The following is a 15,993-nucleotide window of genomic DNA, read 5'->3' as shown; positions in this document are numbered from 1 at the left end:
AGCTATCCCAGCATGCAAGTGGCTGCAACGTGCTTTTCAAATGGGGAATAAGGTGGAGTGGGGTGGAGTCTGACAGGGAGTGTGTTGTGTGTATGTGGGGGGAGAGAGTGTGACGGATCACAGAAACTCCCTTGGAGCTGCCAACTGATGTGCCAAGACTACTTCTGCCCCTGCTTTCCCTGCCAGCCTGGGAATCCAGCACCCTGTCTTGCTGAGCCAGACACGCCCATCTGCTCCAACACAAACCCAGGGTCTGAACCACGTGCCCCAAAGCTGCAGACTTAACTGAAAGGAGCTCACAGAACTGTTCCTGTCTTTAACACTCAGATGCCCAACTCCCAATGGGGTCCAAACCCCAAATAAATCTGTTTTACTCTGTATAAAGCTTATAGAGGGTAAACTCATAAATTGTTCGCCCTCTATAACACTGATAGAGAGATATGCATAGTGTTTGCTCCCCCCAGATATTAATACATACTCTGGGTTAATTAATAAGTAAAAAGTGATTTTATTAAATACAGAAAGTAGGATTTAAGTGGTTCCAAGTAGTAGCAAACAGAACAAAGTGAATTACCAAGTAAAATAAAATAAAGCATGCAAATCTAAGCTTAATACAGTAATAAAACTGAATACAGTTAAAACCTCACCAGTTCCAGTAAACTTCCTTTCACAGACTAGTTTCCTTCGAGTCTGGGTCCAGCAATCACTCACACCCCCTGTAGTTACTGTCCTTTGTGTCAGTCTCTTTCAGGTATCTTTGGGGGAGGAGAGGCTCTCTCTTTAGCCAGCTGAAGACAAAATGGAGGGGTCTCCCGGGGTTTAAATAGACTTTCTCTTATGGGTGGAGACCCCCTCCTCTCTCCTATGCAAAGTCCAGCTCTAAGATCGAGTTTTGGAGTCACATGGGCAAGTCACATGTCTATGCATGACTGAGTTTCTTACCAGCCAAGCCACATTCCTGGGAAAGCTCCGATGTGGATTGGCGTCTCCAAGTTAATTGTTGGCTTAAGTGGTTCTTGATTGGGCACTTAATCTGCTGGCCAAATGCTTTAGTAAGGCTATCAAGCAAGTAGACAGCCAATATTCCTAACTTCAAGTACAAAAATGATACATGCATACAAATAGGAGGAATGTATTCAGTAGATCATAACCTTTACATAGATATGTTACATAGCATACGTAGCATAAAACATATTCTAGTTATGTCATATATACTTTCATAAGCATATTCCATAAAGCCTTATTGGGGGCACTGTCACAGAGAGAGTGGGTTTTGGGGGGGCTGAGAGCATGTCAGCATGCTGTCTTGTAAGTTCAGACAGCAGCAGATCCCCCTCCCCCCGCCTCTCTCTCTCTCACACTCACAGCAAGCAACATTCCACAGTAATGATTTGCTTTGTCCCAGAGCAGATAAGCAGCCGGCTGTCAGAAACGGAGCTTTGAAAGGGCATATTCGCATTCCTACAGCCGAGTTCAAAACAATGACAAGAGTGGTCACTTGACTTAAGGGGATTATGGGACATTTCCAGAGGCCAATCAGAGCGCAGTAATGCAACACCTCGTTCACACTGACACTGGGGCGTTTCAGCCAAGGCGCAACAAGTGTTACGCTTCTCGTAGAGGTGGATTACCAGGAATGCCCCAGCTGCAGAATCCAGGAGCTCTACGTGTCTTGCCAGTGTGGAAGGGTCATGAGTTAGGGGGCCTGGGGCTGCTTTAATGCACTCTAACTTGCAAGTGTAGCCAAGCCCTAAATGTGATGCGCTGCAGCTGTGCCACTGGAGGGTTTCAAGTCTACGTCTACACTACAAATTACTCATAATTGATGTTGCTCAGGGGTGTGAATAATCCACATCCGTAAGCAACGTTAATTATACCAACCTCAGTGCTGGTGTAGACAGAGCTTCTCCCGCCAATATAGCTACCGCCTCTCATGGAGGCAGGAGTTAAGTAGATGGGAGAGCTCTCCCCCATTGGTTTAGAGCATCTTCATCAGAAGTTGTACAGCAGTACAGCTCGCCGCTGTAAGTTATGTAGTGTAGACACAGCCTGGGTGTAGACAGATTCATAGTAAGATGATCCTTGACATGCCTAGTTTAATTAGTCCCTTTTTCATTTAAAGTTAAGAGCTGGATTACACTAGAAAATTAGATCAAACCAGCTACATCACTCATGTGTGTGAAAAATCCCCACCCCTGAGTGACAGGTAAGATGACCTAAATCCGTGTGTAGACAGCATTATGTTGATGGAAGAATTCTACAACTGTACCACTGGAGCATTTTAAGTGTAGATATAGCCCAAGTGAGTGTGCACGTGTGGAATGTTGCCATTTCTTGTGGTCGAGAGATTTGGAGTTTTTCTTAAAGCGCCCGCTCCTGGGATCGTGATATTATGTGGTGGTGGTATTGTGTTATGATGTGAGAATCTCATCTTTCACTAGCCCTCATCTTTGCAGAGAAAAGTTTTAAAATGTGACCTGAATGTAATAAATTTAAAAAATTCAGAATTTTACTGAATTTTAAAAATAAAATATCATTGGCTTAAAAATAATCATGATTTTGTGGGACCAGATTCATGATTTTTGAATGCTGGGGGCTGGCACTGTGTGTGTGTGTGTGTGTGTGTGTGTGTGTGTGTATACACCAGTTTGTAAAGATTCCCTTTGACTCCCAGTGTTCTTCTGCAGAAGGAGAGTCAGCCCCTTTGCTTAGGTTTTGTACATCTTGACCTTCGACTTGGTCAACAGATAAGATGGGTAGAAGCTGCTCCAAACTTGGAATGTCTTTCCAACCTGTCTTTGGGGTGAGGGTTTCAGAAACCCTATGGGAGTGAGACCCCCAAATCCTATTGGCAGTTCCTCTCAGGAAATAAGCATTTTTGAAAATCTCACTCTTAGTCCACTGGACTGTGCTGCCCCTACATGTGAGGACAAGTCACACTAGATGCCGACACAGGAGTGGGCTTGACCTCATCCAGTTAGCTGGTTGTGGGGAGAGCATACAGCAGGCCTAATGCTATCAGCATAACCCTGGGTAGCAGCGCCCGCACCCAGCTGCGAACTGACCCAAAACCAGAGGGACCCACCGCTGTGATTTCTAAATACCCCAAAAGTCTGTCTTGGGGGAGTGCGAATTACCTGATCGTTAGGAAAAATCAGTGGCAAGCTTTCAACCCCAGCAGTCAGCTCCTGTCTGCTTTTATCGGGCTCAAGGTTGTCTTTGCAAGGGAGAGCGACGGACACTCCTTCTAAATGAAAGACAGAACTCTTTGGTACACCTTCTAGGTTGCCCCACATCACGTGTGAGGGCTGCAGCCCTGAGCTACGCAGGCCCAGAGGCAGGGATTAGGCTAATCACAAGGTGCCTACCATATAATTACCCAGCCAGATGCATACGTAGCTGTGATCCCTGATGCCAAGCGAGTCTGGGAGGAGTGAGCACCTGGGGAGAGTTGGACCGGCGGAAGCCATTTGTTTTTGGATTCCTTTATTTGCTCTCTCTTGTCGTCTAGGAGGGGTGCTGTAGGAGAGCCAATGATGCAGGCTCAAGAACGGGGACTTGACCTGGAGTTTGCACTAGAGGGTGCTAGCATTTAGGTCACAGCCCGGTGACACCAGCTTGCCAAAAAGGGAGTAATACCGAAGGGAAATGTGAGGAGCTTCCTGTTATGAATCCTGTCTGGCGAAGAACAAGTCTTTTCACCTAGCTGGTGTGGCCACTCTGCCATGTGAGCCCGTCAATGTCAAGAACAACTGAGTGTTGATCGGCAGCTTGGAGTCTCCTTGTTGCCTCCATGCTCACACCTGCTTGAGGTTTTATTTGCGTGCCAGTTCCCGCGTTTTGCAATAAACCCACACGCTGCTGAGTGTTGCACCACAAGCAGCTCAATGAAGACGCTTCGCTTACCATCCTATTCTCCCTGCAACACCCAGCCGTGCGATGACTGCATGTACCAGCAGCATTCGCGGCGCTTTCGAGACTTCGGTCGCTCCCAAAGAGGCTACCAGTCCTACCGGGGTGTGCCATGGGACCTTCAAAGGTAGGTGACGTATTTAATCCTTCTGAGCTGGACTTGGGCGCTTAATGGTAGCAAGGGATGCTGTTTGTGGAGATATTTTGTTTACGTTGAGATGTGTCTGAAGGACCTGGAGCGAGGCCCCCAGTCATCTCCTTTCTTCCCCCATTCCAAAGCCCAGTGGCTTAACCTCTCCCCATCTCTCCCCGTGAGGATGCTTAGGCAGAATGTTTCTCATGATTAGGGTGACAAGATAGCAAGTGTGAAAAATTGGGAGGGGAGTGGGGGGTAATAGGCGCCTATATCAGACAAAGCCCTGAATATCCGGACTGTGCCTATAAAATTGGGACATCTGGTCACCTACTCATGATGGACCATTCTGAAATGTACAGACCCCCAGAGGAGAAGGGATTCACTGCAGGGGAAGCAGGAGGAGGGGAAACTAACTGGAAGGTCACAGATTGAAAGCGCAAGATGGGATACATCAACTCACGTAGATATTTGCCTAGTTTTACAACGGACAACCTAAAAAGCACTAGCGAAGTCAATACAAAATTACTAAAATGTCATACACACAATGACTTTATACTGCTCTATATACTATACACTGAAATGTAAATACAATATTTATATTTAAATTGATTTATTTTATGTGGTAAAAAAGAGAGTCAACATTTGTCAGTATTAGTGTGCTGTGACACTTTTGTGTTTTTATGTCTGATTTTGTAAGCAAGTCATTTTTCAATGAGGTGAAACTCGGGGGTATGCAAGACAAATCAGACTTCTGGAAAGGTTGAGAGCCACTGGTCTGGATAAAAGGGGGGTCCTGATTTGCGGGGGTTCACGGGCTGGATGCGAGGAGAACCTGGGGTTTGATGGGTGGGTGGGGCTCATAGGCGGGATGACTCGGAGAGCCGGGTTTGATGCGGGAGTTGGATCATGGGCCGGAAAAGCAAATTCAAGTGGAAATCCTTAGCCAGACTTACCTAGACCTTAAAGCTTTGGCTTCCATTTAGAAATGTATAGTGGCTGAGGATGTTCCCTTATATTTCCCCTAACTTAGCTGTCCCTCCTGCCCCCAAGCTGAACAACATAAGGTGCCTTTTTTTAAAGGGCAAAGCTTCTGTGGCATGAATCCTGTGTTTTTTGCGTGTGTGACTCTAATTACTCAGGGACGGATTGTGATACCCTTTCCCTGAGTAGCTCCGTACTCCACACGTGGTCCCACTGAAATTGACAATGAAACTATTATCTCCAGGGAGTAGTTTATTATGGCGTTAAAAGAATAAGGTCCTGATCCTGAAATGCCATTGCATTGCAAGCTCGGGGGTCTAATTTAGTAAGACATTTTACTGTTGATGAAGTTTAACATATTTTAAATGTACTGCTGGTTATAATCTCTCCCTGGAAACTTGAAACAAAAATATATCTTGGCTCTGGGTTGGTGAGATTTAGTCTTTAAATGCACTGAAACTTTTTTTTAAGATTGTACAAAATATGGCATTGTCTTTGCAAACCAATACAAAGGAAAAGAACTAGTTCAACCTATGTCCTTCCTAACCGTAGCAGCACCCTTTTCAACTTTTTATCTGTAATAGGATATGCATCTATTCAGCTACTTTGCATTTCAATGTGGAAACCAAGCCCCAGTGCGATCTTGCACAGTGGTGAGTTTGTGCATGTAAGTGATGATGGAATGCAGAGTAGGGTGACTAGATGTCCCGATTTTATAGGGACAGTTCCGATATTTGGGGCTTTTTCTTATATCATCTCCTATTACCCTTCACCACCTGTTCCGATTTTTCACACTTGCTGTCTGGTCACCCTAATGCAGAGTGAGGATGAGATGGGCCATGGAGCTGCCTCTCAAGGGTTTTTTTTTGCATCTAGGTGTGACACTGCATCGCAGGGGCTTATCTATACACAAGCTGGTGTACTATATTTTAATAAAAAGAACAGGAGGACTCGTGGCACCTTAGAGACAAATAAATGTGTTAGTCTCTAAGGTGCCACAAGTACTCCTGTTCTTTTTGCGGATACAGACTAACACGACTGCTACTCTGAAACCTATATTTTAATAGTATCTTATAGTATATTTAAAGCAGTACAACCCTCCTATTGTGAATGCAGTTATACTGGTATAAAGGTGCTTATATTGATGTAGCTTATTCCTTTAAAAGACGGGAAATATATAATACTGGTATAAGGGACTTTTTATATTGATAAAACTACATCCATGATAGGGGTTGTAACAATATAACTATTTTGTTATAAGAAAAAAAATCACACCCCTAACCAAAATAGTTATGCCAGTACAAAAACTGCATAGATCAGGCCCGAGTAAAGTGTGTAGCCTCCTTCTGACAGGAAAGGAAGCTTGCCATTTGGAGATTAGGTAAAAGAATTGCATCATTTATCCTGCAAATACAGGGCAAATCGCTGAATTAAATCGTTGTAGATCTGGGAAACAAGGGAGTACACTAGCTTGACTTCTCAGAAGGCTCATCTTATGAAAGACATTTCTAAGTGCCCCGCACAGAACACCTTTCGTTAGGTGTGAATTCAAGCGAGTTTTGGAACAAGAACAGCCATGAGCTATTGGCGTTGCAGCACCCGCCATATCTCACTAATACAGCAATCACATTATTCCTTACTGAAAATACATTGCGGCAAACCTGGGCAGGAAATAGAAATCAAAACCTTCAGGGCGTTGGTGGTGCTGAGAACAACAGCTAATGACTCTGTTGTTCATTCGAAAGCAGCATGGGAGCATTTCAGTGACGGTTGAATCAGCATTGGCTCTTGTTTCTACATGCGCAGCTGGGTTTGTTTGTATTTTTTTATAAAGCAGGGGCTGAACCAGACACGGCCAACTTTAGGGAAGTTGGGATCCCTATTCAAATTCAACAGCTGGTGCCTTTCTCTATAATTGAGCCAAGGTCCCAGTTCAATCCATCTCCCCCTAAATTTTGGAAAGTTCAAATCTAGGTCCCTGATCCAGCAAAGGACACTTAGATACGTACTTAATCTGAAGTCTTTGAGTCGGTAATGTATTTTTAGATGGGCATATTGCAATTTGGAGACGATTGTTTGTGGTCTGTATTCTGAATGCGGCCTGGTCTGAGTGGATGCATCCATAGCTCCCATGGGAGACTGTTGTCCAAATGCCATGGTGATGTAAACAGCAGGGTTAGTTACACACGTTGCACTGAGAAATGGGTGTAGGTGGTGAAGTACTGTCACTTGCATTCATTTGGCATTCAGTAGGTGATCAAAATGCATGTAAATTGTAGGCTGATGGGGGCGGAAGGGGTGCGTGTATAGCAGGAAAGGCAGAGACATGAGACATTTTTGTTACTCTTTTCTGGACTTTCTCCAATTTGTCCACATCTCTCCTAAATTGTGGTGCCCAGAACAGGACTCCAGCTGAGGCCTTACCAGCGTCAAGTAGACCAGGACAATTACCTCCCATGTCTTACATACAACACTTCTGTTAATACACCCCAGAATGATATTAGCCTCTTTTGCAACTGCATCCCATTGTTGACTTGCATTCAATTTGTGATCCACTATAACCCTCAGATCATTTTCAGGAGTACTACCAGTTATACTTTCTACTCAATTATCTAAGTCATTAATAAAAATATTGAATAGTACCAGACCCAGGACTGACCCCATGGGGCCCCACTAGATATATCCTCTCATTTTGATAGTAAATCATTGATACTTTGAGTGCTATCTTTGCATCCACCTTCTAATAACTGTATGTAGACCACATTTTGCTAGTTTGCTTGTGAGAATGCCATGTGAGACTGTGTCAAAAGCCCTACTAAAATCAAGATCTATTGTGTCAACTGCTTTCCTCCTATTCAGTAGGCCAGAAACCTTGTCAAAGAAGGAAATTAGGTTGGCATAATTTGTTCTTGACAATTCCATGCTGGCTATTCCTTATAACCCTATGATCCTCTGATTGTTTCATAATTTGTTCCAGTATCTTTCCAGTATTGAATTTAGGCTGATTGGTCTATAATACCTTGGGTCCTCTTTGTTCCCCTTTTTAAAGAGAGGTATTATGTTTGACCTATCACACTGCCAACTCTTGTGATTTTATTGCAAGTCTCATGATAATTGGTGTCTTTATTAGCGCTCCTGCTCCTGGAGTTATGTGAGCCTCTTGGCTTTCATTTAAAGGAGGTAGTAGGTTTTTAGAACTCTTGACCGTGAAGAGAAGTTTGAAAATGTGACCCAGGCGAACCCTAAAGACTCAATACCCAGAAAGCAAATAGAAAGAACCCAGCACTTGTTTTTCCTAAACTCTCATCATTTTAAAGCCAATCTCGTGATTTTTAAGGCCCGGCTCAGGCTTTTTGACTGTTCGGGGTGGCAGCAGTGCCCTGGAGCATTTTGTTTGGGCCAGGGAGGTCACGGGGGATTATTGGTACATTTACTAATAGGCGGGGGATGTTTTTCCCCCTTTGCTTTTCAGAGTTCACCAGTTGGGCACCAAACCGAGATTTTTCAAGCCCTGGAAGATCGCTCTCATTGTTGTGGCTGTAGCGATGGCGGCGGCAATCACCATCGGCATCCTGGTGTATTTTTTGGCCTATGGTAAGCATTGTGTGTGTTTGGGCACATGGTATGGTGCAGCTCCCTCAGGTTGAGGTGCTTTGCACGTTACTGGGAGCCAATGTTTCCATCAGCAGAATTAAAACTCATCTGAGGGGAATTACCACCAACTTCGACATCTCCCGCTTCTTTCCCCCTTCAGCAATCTCTGTTCAATGCTTCCTCCTGCCACTCGGGGTTGCAAGTGTCACTGTCGCTATTGTCTCTTGGTCATAAGGCCACTGGCTTGTACTCTTTTCAGATCCTTCCTCTATACCCACCTCTGCTGTGATGCCTGCACATCACTGCCGTGTGGCGCTGGTTTGCCAAGGGACCAGCTGACCTTTCTGAGAAACTATCTGTTCTGTTGTTCCCTTCCTCTCTCACCTGGCCTCTCTGTCTTGTCCATCTCATTCGGACTGTGAGCTCTTCTTTGCTATGTGCCCGTACAGCGCCTGGCCCGATGGGACCCTGATCCTTGAGAGTGGTTCCTAAGCACCCCTGCAACACACACAATTTTGGGTAAACCCGGGAGGGCAGGAGGGAGGGCAGTGTGCCAGTTCGATATTTCTTGCCCATGCTCTGGTGCCGTGTGGGGTTGAATATGAACTGCTGCTTGTTGGCAGAGAGGTTGATGGGGACACCCTCCTGGGGAATCAGATGATCTTCCCCTGCATTGTTACAGCTTGGTCCACATGGCAGGGTCAGCCCCCACCCCTGTTCTGTTCAACGGGAAGCTTTTATCCACCACGGCCAGCTCTTGCACCGCGGCCGTCTGAAAGGCATTCATGCAGGTGGAGGTCTGCCCACTCTTGGGCCTTCAGATGTTTTCCCAGGAGACCCCGGAGTGGTCTGAGCCAGCCCCGGATGGGCTGTAATGCAAGTATTACCCATTCCTTTTCTTTCCTTTCAGATCAGAGGCTGTTCTATTACAATGGCAACTTTAAAGTCACTAGTATCCAGTACAGCGATGACCTGGCCAGACAATCCTCAGGAGAGTTTAGAGACCAGAGCGGAAGGATCGAGAGACTGGTATGTCAGGATTTCTCTCTGCTTCCCTCCCTTTGTAAACCGATCATTGAACATGCCGAGGGTGATTAACGTCAAATCAGAATGATGCGCTGTTATGCCAGAAACCTCCAACTCCTGTCCCCTGAGCTCCAGGGCTGGCCTATGTCAGGGTTTGCTTATCTCTGACAGCCGCCAACACACCAGGGATTCAACCAGGGACATCCAGAGCTAAAAGCGTGAGCTGCCACAGCCCGAGCTAAAGCTTGTGGGTGGAGCGGTAGCAGTCTCGGAACCTCGACAGACTCGGCAGGTAGACCTGGCTTCTGCCACTCACCTGCTGTGTGCCTGGGCAAAGGCCAATCCCCTGGCCACTCTGCCTGTCTCTCGTCTGTTTAGATGAGATCGCTGGGACTGGGCCTCTAGTGCAATCGGGGTGAAAATACACTTGAGTTCCAGTCTCCTTCACGCTCCCTTTAGTAATTCAACAAGTCCCCTGGTTGGGTCAGCAAGCCAGCTAATCTTGATCCCATTTGCGGTTTATGATTCTCTCTGTAGGGAAAAAAATGTATTACAGTGTCTGGTCCTGCAAGGTGCCGAGAGCCCTCGCTGTCAACGATGGCTTTGCTGGGAGCTCAGGGCACCCAGCCCCCAGCAGCACCCAGCCCTTTGCGGTCCCTTTGGTATGCTGCATTGGGTAATGACTCTATTGACAGCGTGGGGCAGGCATAAGTTGATTGGTTGTCCCTCATCGAGGAGCTAGGGAAATAGATACGTACTGCACCTGGAAGCGAAAATAAGAAAGGAAATGATACTTCCCTGCCGGTGATAATTACAGAGTTCAACCTTTTGCAGCAATAAGCAAGCAATTGTGGTCGTGTCTTCTATTCCTCACGACAGGACGCTTGTCTCTCTCACCTGCTGTTTAGTGATCTTGCCTAGCTGTTCACTCTCCAGGGCAATCAGCGCTTCCTGCTCTCCCAGCACTACTCAATCATTTCACTGAGGGCTGTGCAACGTAGTCACAACAACATGTCAACTAGGGAAAGCATCCTGCCTTAGGAGGCAAAGTCCCGGGATGTATTCCTGGCTCTGCCAATGACCAGCTCAGCTGTGTGACGTTGGCTGAGTCACTGCTCTTCTCCATCCATCTATTTCCTCTTTCACCTTGTGTCTGTCTTGTGACCTGAGACTGCGAGTGTTTCAATGTGAGAGCTGTCTCTTACTCTGTGTTTGTACAGCACCTTGCACAAGGGGCCTTGAATTTAGTTGGGGCTTCAGATGCTACCATAAGCACCTAAAAATACAGGGTTTTCAAATGTGTGAGAATCAGAGAATTTGGTGGAGGGGAAAAATCCTCCACAGCTTAAAAGAATAATGTTATTTCCTGGATTAATTTTATTTGAGGAGCAGTGCATTCGTTGTTAGCTATATTATCGGATGAACAGTGTTCGTGCTGCTCTAATAAAGACACCGAGGAGTACACCGGCTTTCCTGGAGCCACTCCTACGATCTCTTCTCCCAAGAGCTGTCCTTGCCCCAGAGGTGAACTTCTCCGCAGGTGGCTTGAGCTCCCCAGCTCCCTTGGACCTTTACCATGTGTCCATTACCACAGAAACGTTGTAAAACATCCACCACTCTGCTGTCTGGCTCCCACCCAACAAAAAAACTGTACCATTTCTCCTTCCCTGCTTTTTCTTTTAACCTCCTATGTTCTATCCAAAAAGAATGAATGGAATGTATTCAGGCTACCTTCTTAAAATTGCCCGGGGCAATTTAGAAATCAACTCAGTATATAAATGAATAATGATAGACTCTTACTGGATCTAATCCTGCCCCTTAATGAAACCAATGGCAAAAGTCCAGCTGACGTAACTGAGGCTAGGTCTACACTACCCGCCTGAATCGGCGGGTAGAAATCGATCTCTTGGGGATCGAATTATCGCGTTTTGTCGGGATGTAACAATCGATCCCCAAATTGACATGCTTACTCCACCAGCGGAGGTAGGAGTAAGTGCCGTCGACGGGGAGCCACGGAGGTCGATTTTGCCGCTGTCCTCACAGCGGGGTAAGTCGGCTGCGATACGTCGAATTATCTTAAATCGACCTCCCGTCCTCTCCCCCCCCGTAGTGAAGACCTGCCCTGAGAGAAAGAAAGGCTGTCTGTGGTATTTGGAGCAGTTCCTCTAGTCTGGGGCAGTTCTAGGAGAAACATTTCCTGTACTCATGAGATTCCTCCTAATTCAGCCCAATCCGCTCGAGACAATTCAAAGCATTCTTATTAATTGGCAGTTTTCTCAGCATTTCGATCCAAAAGGTTTTCACCCATTTGTTAAAACCCAGCGTCCTGTCCCTTTGTTGTCGTTGTTCCTGCTTCCTAATTCATCTGGATTTACTCAAATCCCTCTGGGTTCGGTGTTTTAACAGCCATAAGCCTCCACATTGCCATTAATCACAGGGATGCTTTGTAGATAAATGCAGTACGTTTCATAATAATAAACACGGTGAGCAAAGGTGAATCATCCCTAACAATCAGACACGCTCAAGCCACCTGTTGTGCAACTCCTGGCAGTCTCTCCCTGCTCCAACCTTGTCTGAATAGGCTTTCTTCGTCCATACTCAGAGCAGGTCAGAGACGAGTTGCGTTTAGAGAGCTGGTAGAATACAGGGGAGAGTGACTCCAATACCACATTTGTACTCCATGCTGCTGTCGGAGAAAAACTGAGTTCTCACTATTTTGTTTAGGTACAGCAAGTCAGAGGCTTTATTAACTCTCACATGTGCAGAGGAGAGAGCAAGCAGGTCTCTCCCTGGTAACTAATTACAGCAAGCATTTATACCTTTCATTACAGAAATAATGAGGGACAGCTGCATTTTGTTTATACATAGGCCATCTTGATATCTCATTTCCTTACTTGTTTTGACTCTTGCCTACATACAATTAGTTTCTATACCTTATCTACACAAGGTCTTCTACACCTTATCTATACTGAGGTCACAATGACTTCTTACACAACTCTTTCTCACCCGTCTCACACAATCCTCACACAATCCTCGCTTCTACAAATCTCGCATTATCATCAGGGTTATCAGGGTCACAGCTAGCTTGACTCTTGATAACAAAGACTGTCTCTTGCTAACGAAGCCTGACTCTTGCTAACAACCATCATGCATTGCAGTTCCCTTCTGTCAGTTCTTTTCTCTGCTTCCACACTGCTTCGGTGCTGAGCACCGACACAGCAAGTATGAATAACGCTTCCTGCTTCCTTGTCTCCTCGAAGGCCGATGGGAAGGTTGGAAATCATGCCAGAGCACTGATGAGCTTGGTGCACCAATCAGCACCCAACAACTGACTGGAAAGTCTGGCATACGTATTCCCGGGGCGATGCTGGGAGCTGGAGGACATGGGGAAGTAGATAATGAAAGGTTTCTGCTTCCTGGCTTGCTTACCCCGAGTGGACCTTAGAGTTCCCTCAGCACTTTCTAAGAGGGCAAGATGTTAGCCTGGGGGCCTGATCCAATCTCAGCTCAGATTGCGCTGTTCTGGCTAGCTGAATAAGGTGTCTTCCCTTCCCACCCTAAAATACACTCAACCAGATCTTCTCCTCCTGTATGTGGTATTTAGGGAGCCAAGGAGCAGGGACAGGGTTCATGGTTTCTGGATGCCCCCCCACAAGCTTATTTTATAGTGGGCCCCCTTACTACCCAGCTGATCTCCTCCTAGACTCCTCAGATACCATTTCTTCTTCGCTGGCTTTTCTGCATCCCCACCCCACCCCCCCTAAACCCCACAGTCCCTGCCTTTCCCCATGTCAGATTTTAGTTTGGTTTCCTTTGCCCCCATCAAATCCATCTGTTTTCCCTCAGGCCCCCCTCCCCCAGAGGCCAGCTTTCCTTCCCACTCAATAATAACCTCAGCGGGGGTGCACAGCCATAGCGCTAGCCTCAGCTCTGCCCTGATCCAGCCACCAAAGGGCTGCGCATCTGTAGTGGCTATCTTGCCTCACCCTGGTCGGGGTCCCTCAGCTCTCCACGCGGTGGCTTACCTGGGTGACCTCCACCTCCAGCGGTGGCACTGCAGGGTCCCAAGTAGGGAGAGGGCTGCAGGAGTGGGGCTTTCCTTTTGAGATGGCTTGAAAATCCCCACTTTCAGATTCCTCTTCCTCTGCCGTGGGCCTGGCCAGGTCCGTCCCTCCATCCCCTGCCCTCCCTCCCCCTGCATTAAATTTAAACCCCTCTTCCATGACTCTCCTACTGGGGTGTGGTGTTTAGCCAGCTCCTGGCTGGGTGGGCAGTGGTTGTGGAGGTGCTAGCGGCAGCGCGGCTCCAGAACAAACTGTGCGGCCAAAGGAGAAGTGTGGAGGGGCCAGATCTCTACACATATGCCCCAAGAACTGGGGGGTAGAACTGGATTTCAGTCTCTGCAGGTTTGCAAGTCTGCCTCGTCTTCCTTCATGATAATCTGAACCCCCACCACCACTTCCCGTGTCAGCAAGGGGGTGTACGGATCAGTGCAGCATGTATAAAACTTTTAGGTCTCCTTTCAGATGGAAGGTGCTAGATGCATATATATGAAGGCCAGAAGGGACTATGATGATCATCTACTCTGACCTCCTATAAAACACAGGCCATGGGATTTCACCCAGTTACTCTTGAACCTAGCCCATAACTTGAGGTTGATCAAGAGCATCTTCTTTACAAAGACATCTAATCTTGAATTAAAGACTTCAAGTGGTGGAGAATCCACCACATCCTTAAGTATAACAGTTTAGGATAGGCTTACTTCAGTGAATATCACTCTTGAAATATAATACCTGAGTATGTCTGAGGACAAATAATGTGGGTTTGCAGATAATACATTGTCAGAACATCAAATCCAGCTTCTTCTCTACCAAATATTGTAAAGGCACTTAAAAACAGTGGAAAATTATTGTTAAAATTTAGAAATGCTATTAGAAAAGTATGTAGAGCATGCTATACAAATAACTTTTATTGTCAATGGGAAAGTATTACAAAATGGATTGTGGGGAAAATGGTCAGTTTTGAAATGAACTACACTGAAGTGGCTGTCTTGGAACTGGATATATGAAAGGAGTTCCAGATTAGGTTACCAGGATAATGTGGGACAGATTTTGTCCTCATTTATACCCATGCTACTTGGTTAGAGGGACGTGTTTAACTGTGACAAGGTGGGTGAGATACTATCTTGTATTGGACCAACTTCTGTTGGTGAAAGAGACAAACTTTTGAGCTACACAGAGTTCTTCAAGTCCGGAAAAGGTACTTCGAGCAGCACAGTTAAATACAAGGTGAAACAGATTGTTCAGCATAGGTAGTTAATACATATTCTAATCTAAGGGATCATTCAAGGTGGAGTGGCCTATTGACACTTCTGCAGTCATATGGGGAAAAAAGGGGGTGCTGGTTAATGGATTACAGATTGTTGTAATAAGTCATACATCTGGTGTCTCTGTTCAGTCCATGATTTTAGGGTCTAGCAGAATTATGAATTTAAGTGCCCAGGCTCATCTTTTGAAGGTGTTGTGCAGTTTCCTTTGAGGATGAGGACTGAGAGGTCAGATATAGAGTGATCGCTGTGTGAAAAGTGTTCACCCACAGGTGACAGGGTGTTTTTGTCTTTTATCATTTCCCTGTGTGAGTTCATTTGAGAGTGTAGTGATTGTCTGGTTTCACCCACACAGTTGTTGTTGAGGCATTGAGTGCATTGGATGAGGTACACCATGTGTTGTGATAGGCATGTATAAGACCCATGGATCTTGAAGGGTGTGTTGTGGGGGGTGTTGATCATTGAAGTAGTGGAGATATATCTGTAGTTTTGCATCTGTTGTTCTGGCAGGGTCTAGTGCCGCTTTGAGTTGGTGTGGCCTGGTTTGTGTGGAGCTTGCTTCTGATAATGAGCTTGGAGAGGCTGGGAGGTTGTTTGAAGGCCAGAAGAGGAGGTTCAGGAAAGATTTCGTTCAGGATGGGGTCCCCATTGAGCAGGGGTTGTAGCTGTTTGATGATATCCTGTATGGATTCTAGTGTGAGGTGGTAGGCGACAAGTAGGGGTGTGCAGTCGGAGGGAGGGGGGTTAATTCTGTATTTAGCAAGTTCTCTTGGGGTATACGGGTGGCCTGTTCCTTGAATCGATTTACTTCTCTGGTGGCCTGTCCTTGTTTGGTGAAGGCAGTTTTTGCCAGCGACCAGGGTGGTCTAGCTTAGTGTCCAGAGCAGGCAGCAGGTGAAGTGGCCGGAGCCAGAGCTGTAGTCAGTTGCCAAAGCCAGGGTCAAGACCGGAAATCAGGAACTGTATATAAGAGCCGGGGGTCGAGCCAGAGTCCAAAGTCAGGAGCCAGAGGCAAGGC

General features: G+C 46.3%; 1 protein-coding gene across 1 annotated transcript in view; it reads left to right on the top strand.

Annotated features, from left to right (window-relative positions):
* The first annotated feature begins 3,947 nt into the window (after positions 1-3,947).
* Positions 3,948-15,993, top strand: part of LOC117877810 (transmembrane protease serine 11C-like) — a 61,466-nt gene continuing 49,420 nt past the window's right edge. Inside the window, exons 1-3 of the mRNA XM_034771315.1 lie at positions 3,948-4,039; positions 8,502-8,623; positions 9,534-9,652. Coding sequence (XP_034627206.1) covers positions 3,948-4,039; positions 8,502-8,623; positions 9,534-9,652 — 333 coding nt within the window. The remainder of the gene's footprint in view (positions 4,040-8,501; positions 8,624-9,533; positions 9,653-15,993) is intronic.

Source organism: Trachemys scripta, chromosome 5 (genome assembly GCF_013100865.1).
Source record: "Trachemys scripta elegans isolate TJP31775 chromosome 5, CAS_Tse_1.0, whole genome shotgun sequence".
In the NCBI taxonomy this organism is placed as follows: Eukaryota; Metazoa; Chordata; order Testudines; family Emydidae; genus Trachemys; species Trachemys scripta.
Note: the sequence above shows the minus strand (reverse complement) of the source record. Positions and strands in the feature narration are given on the sequence as shown.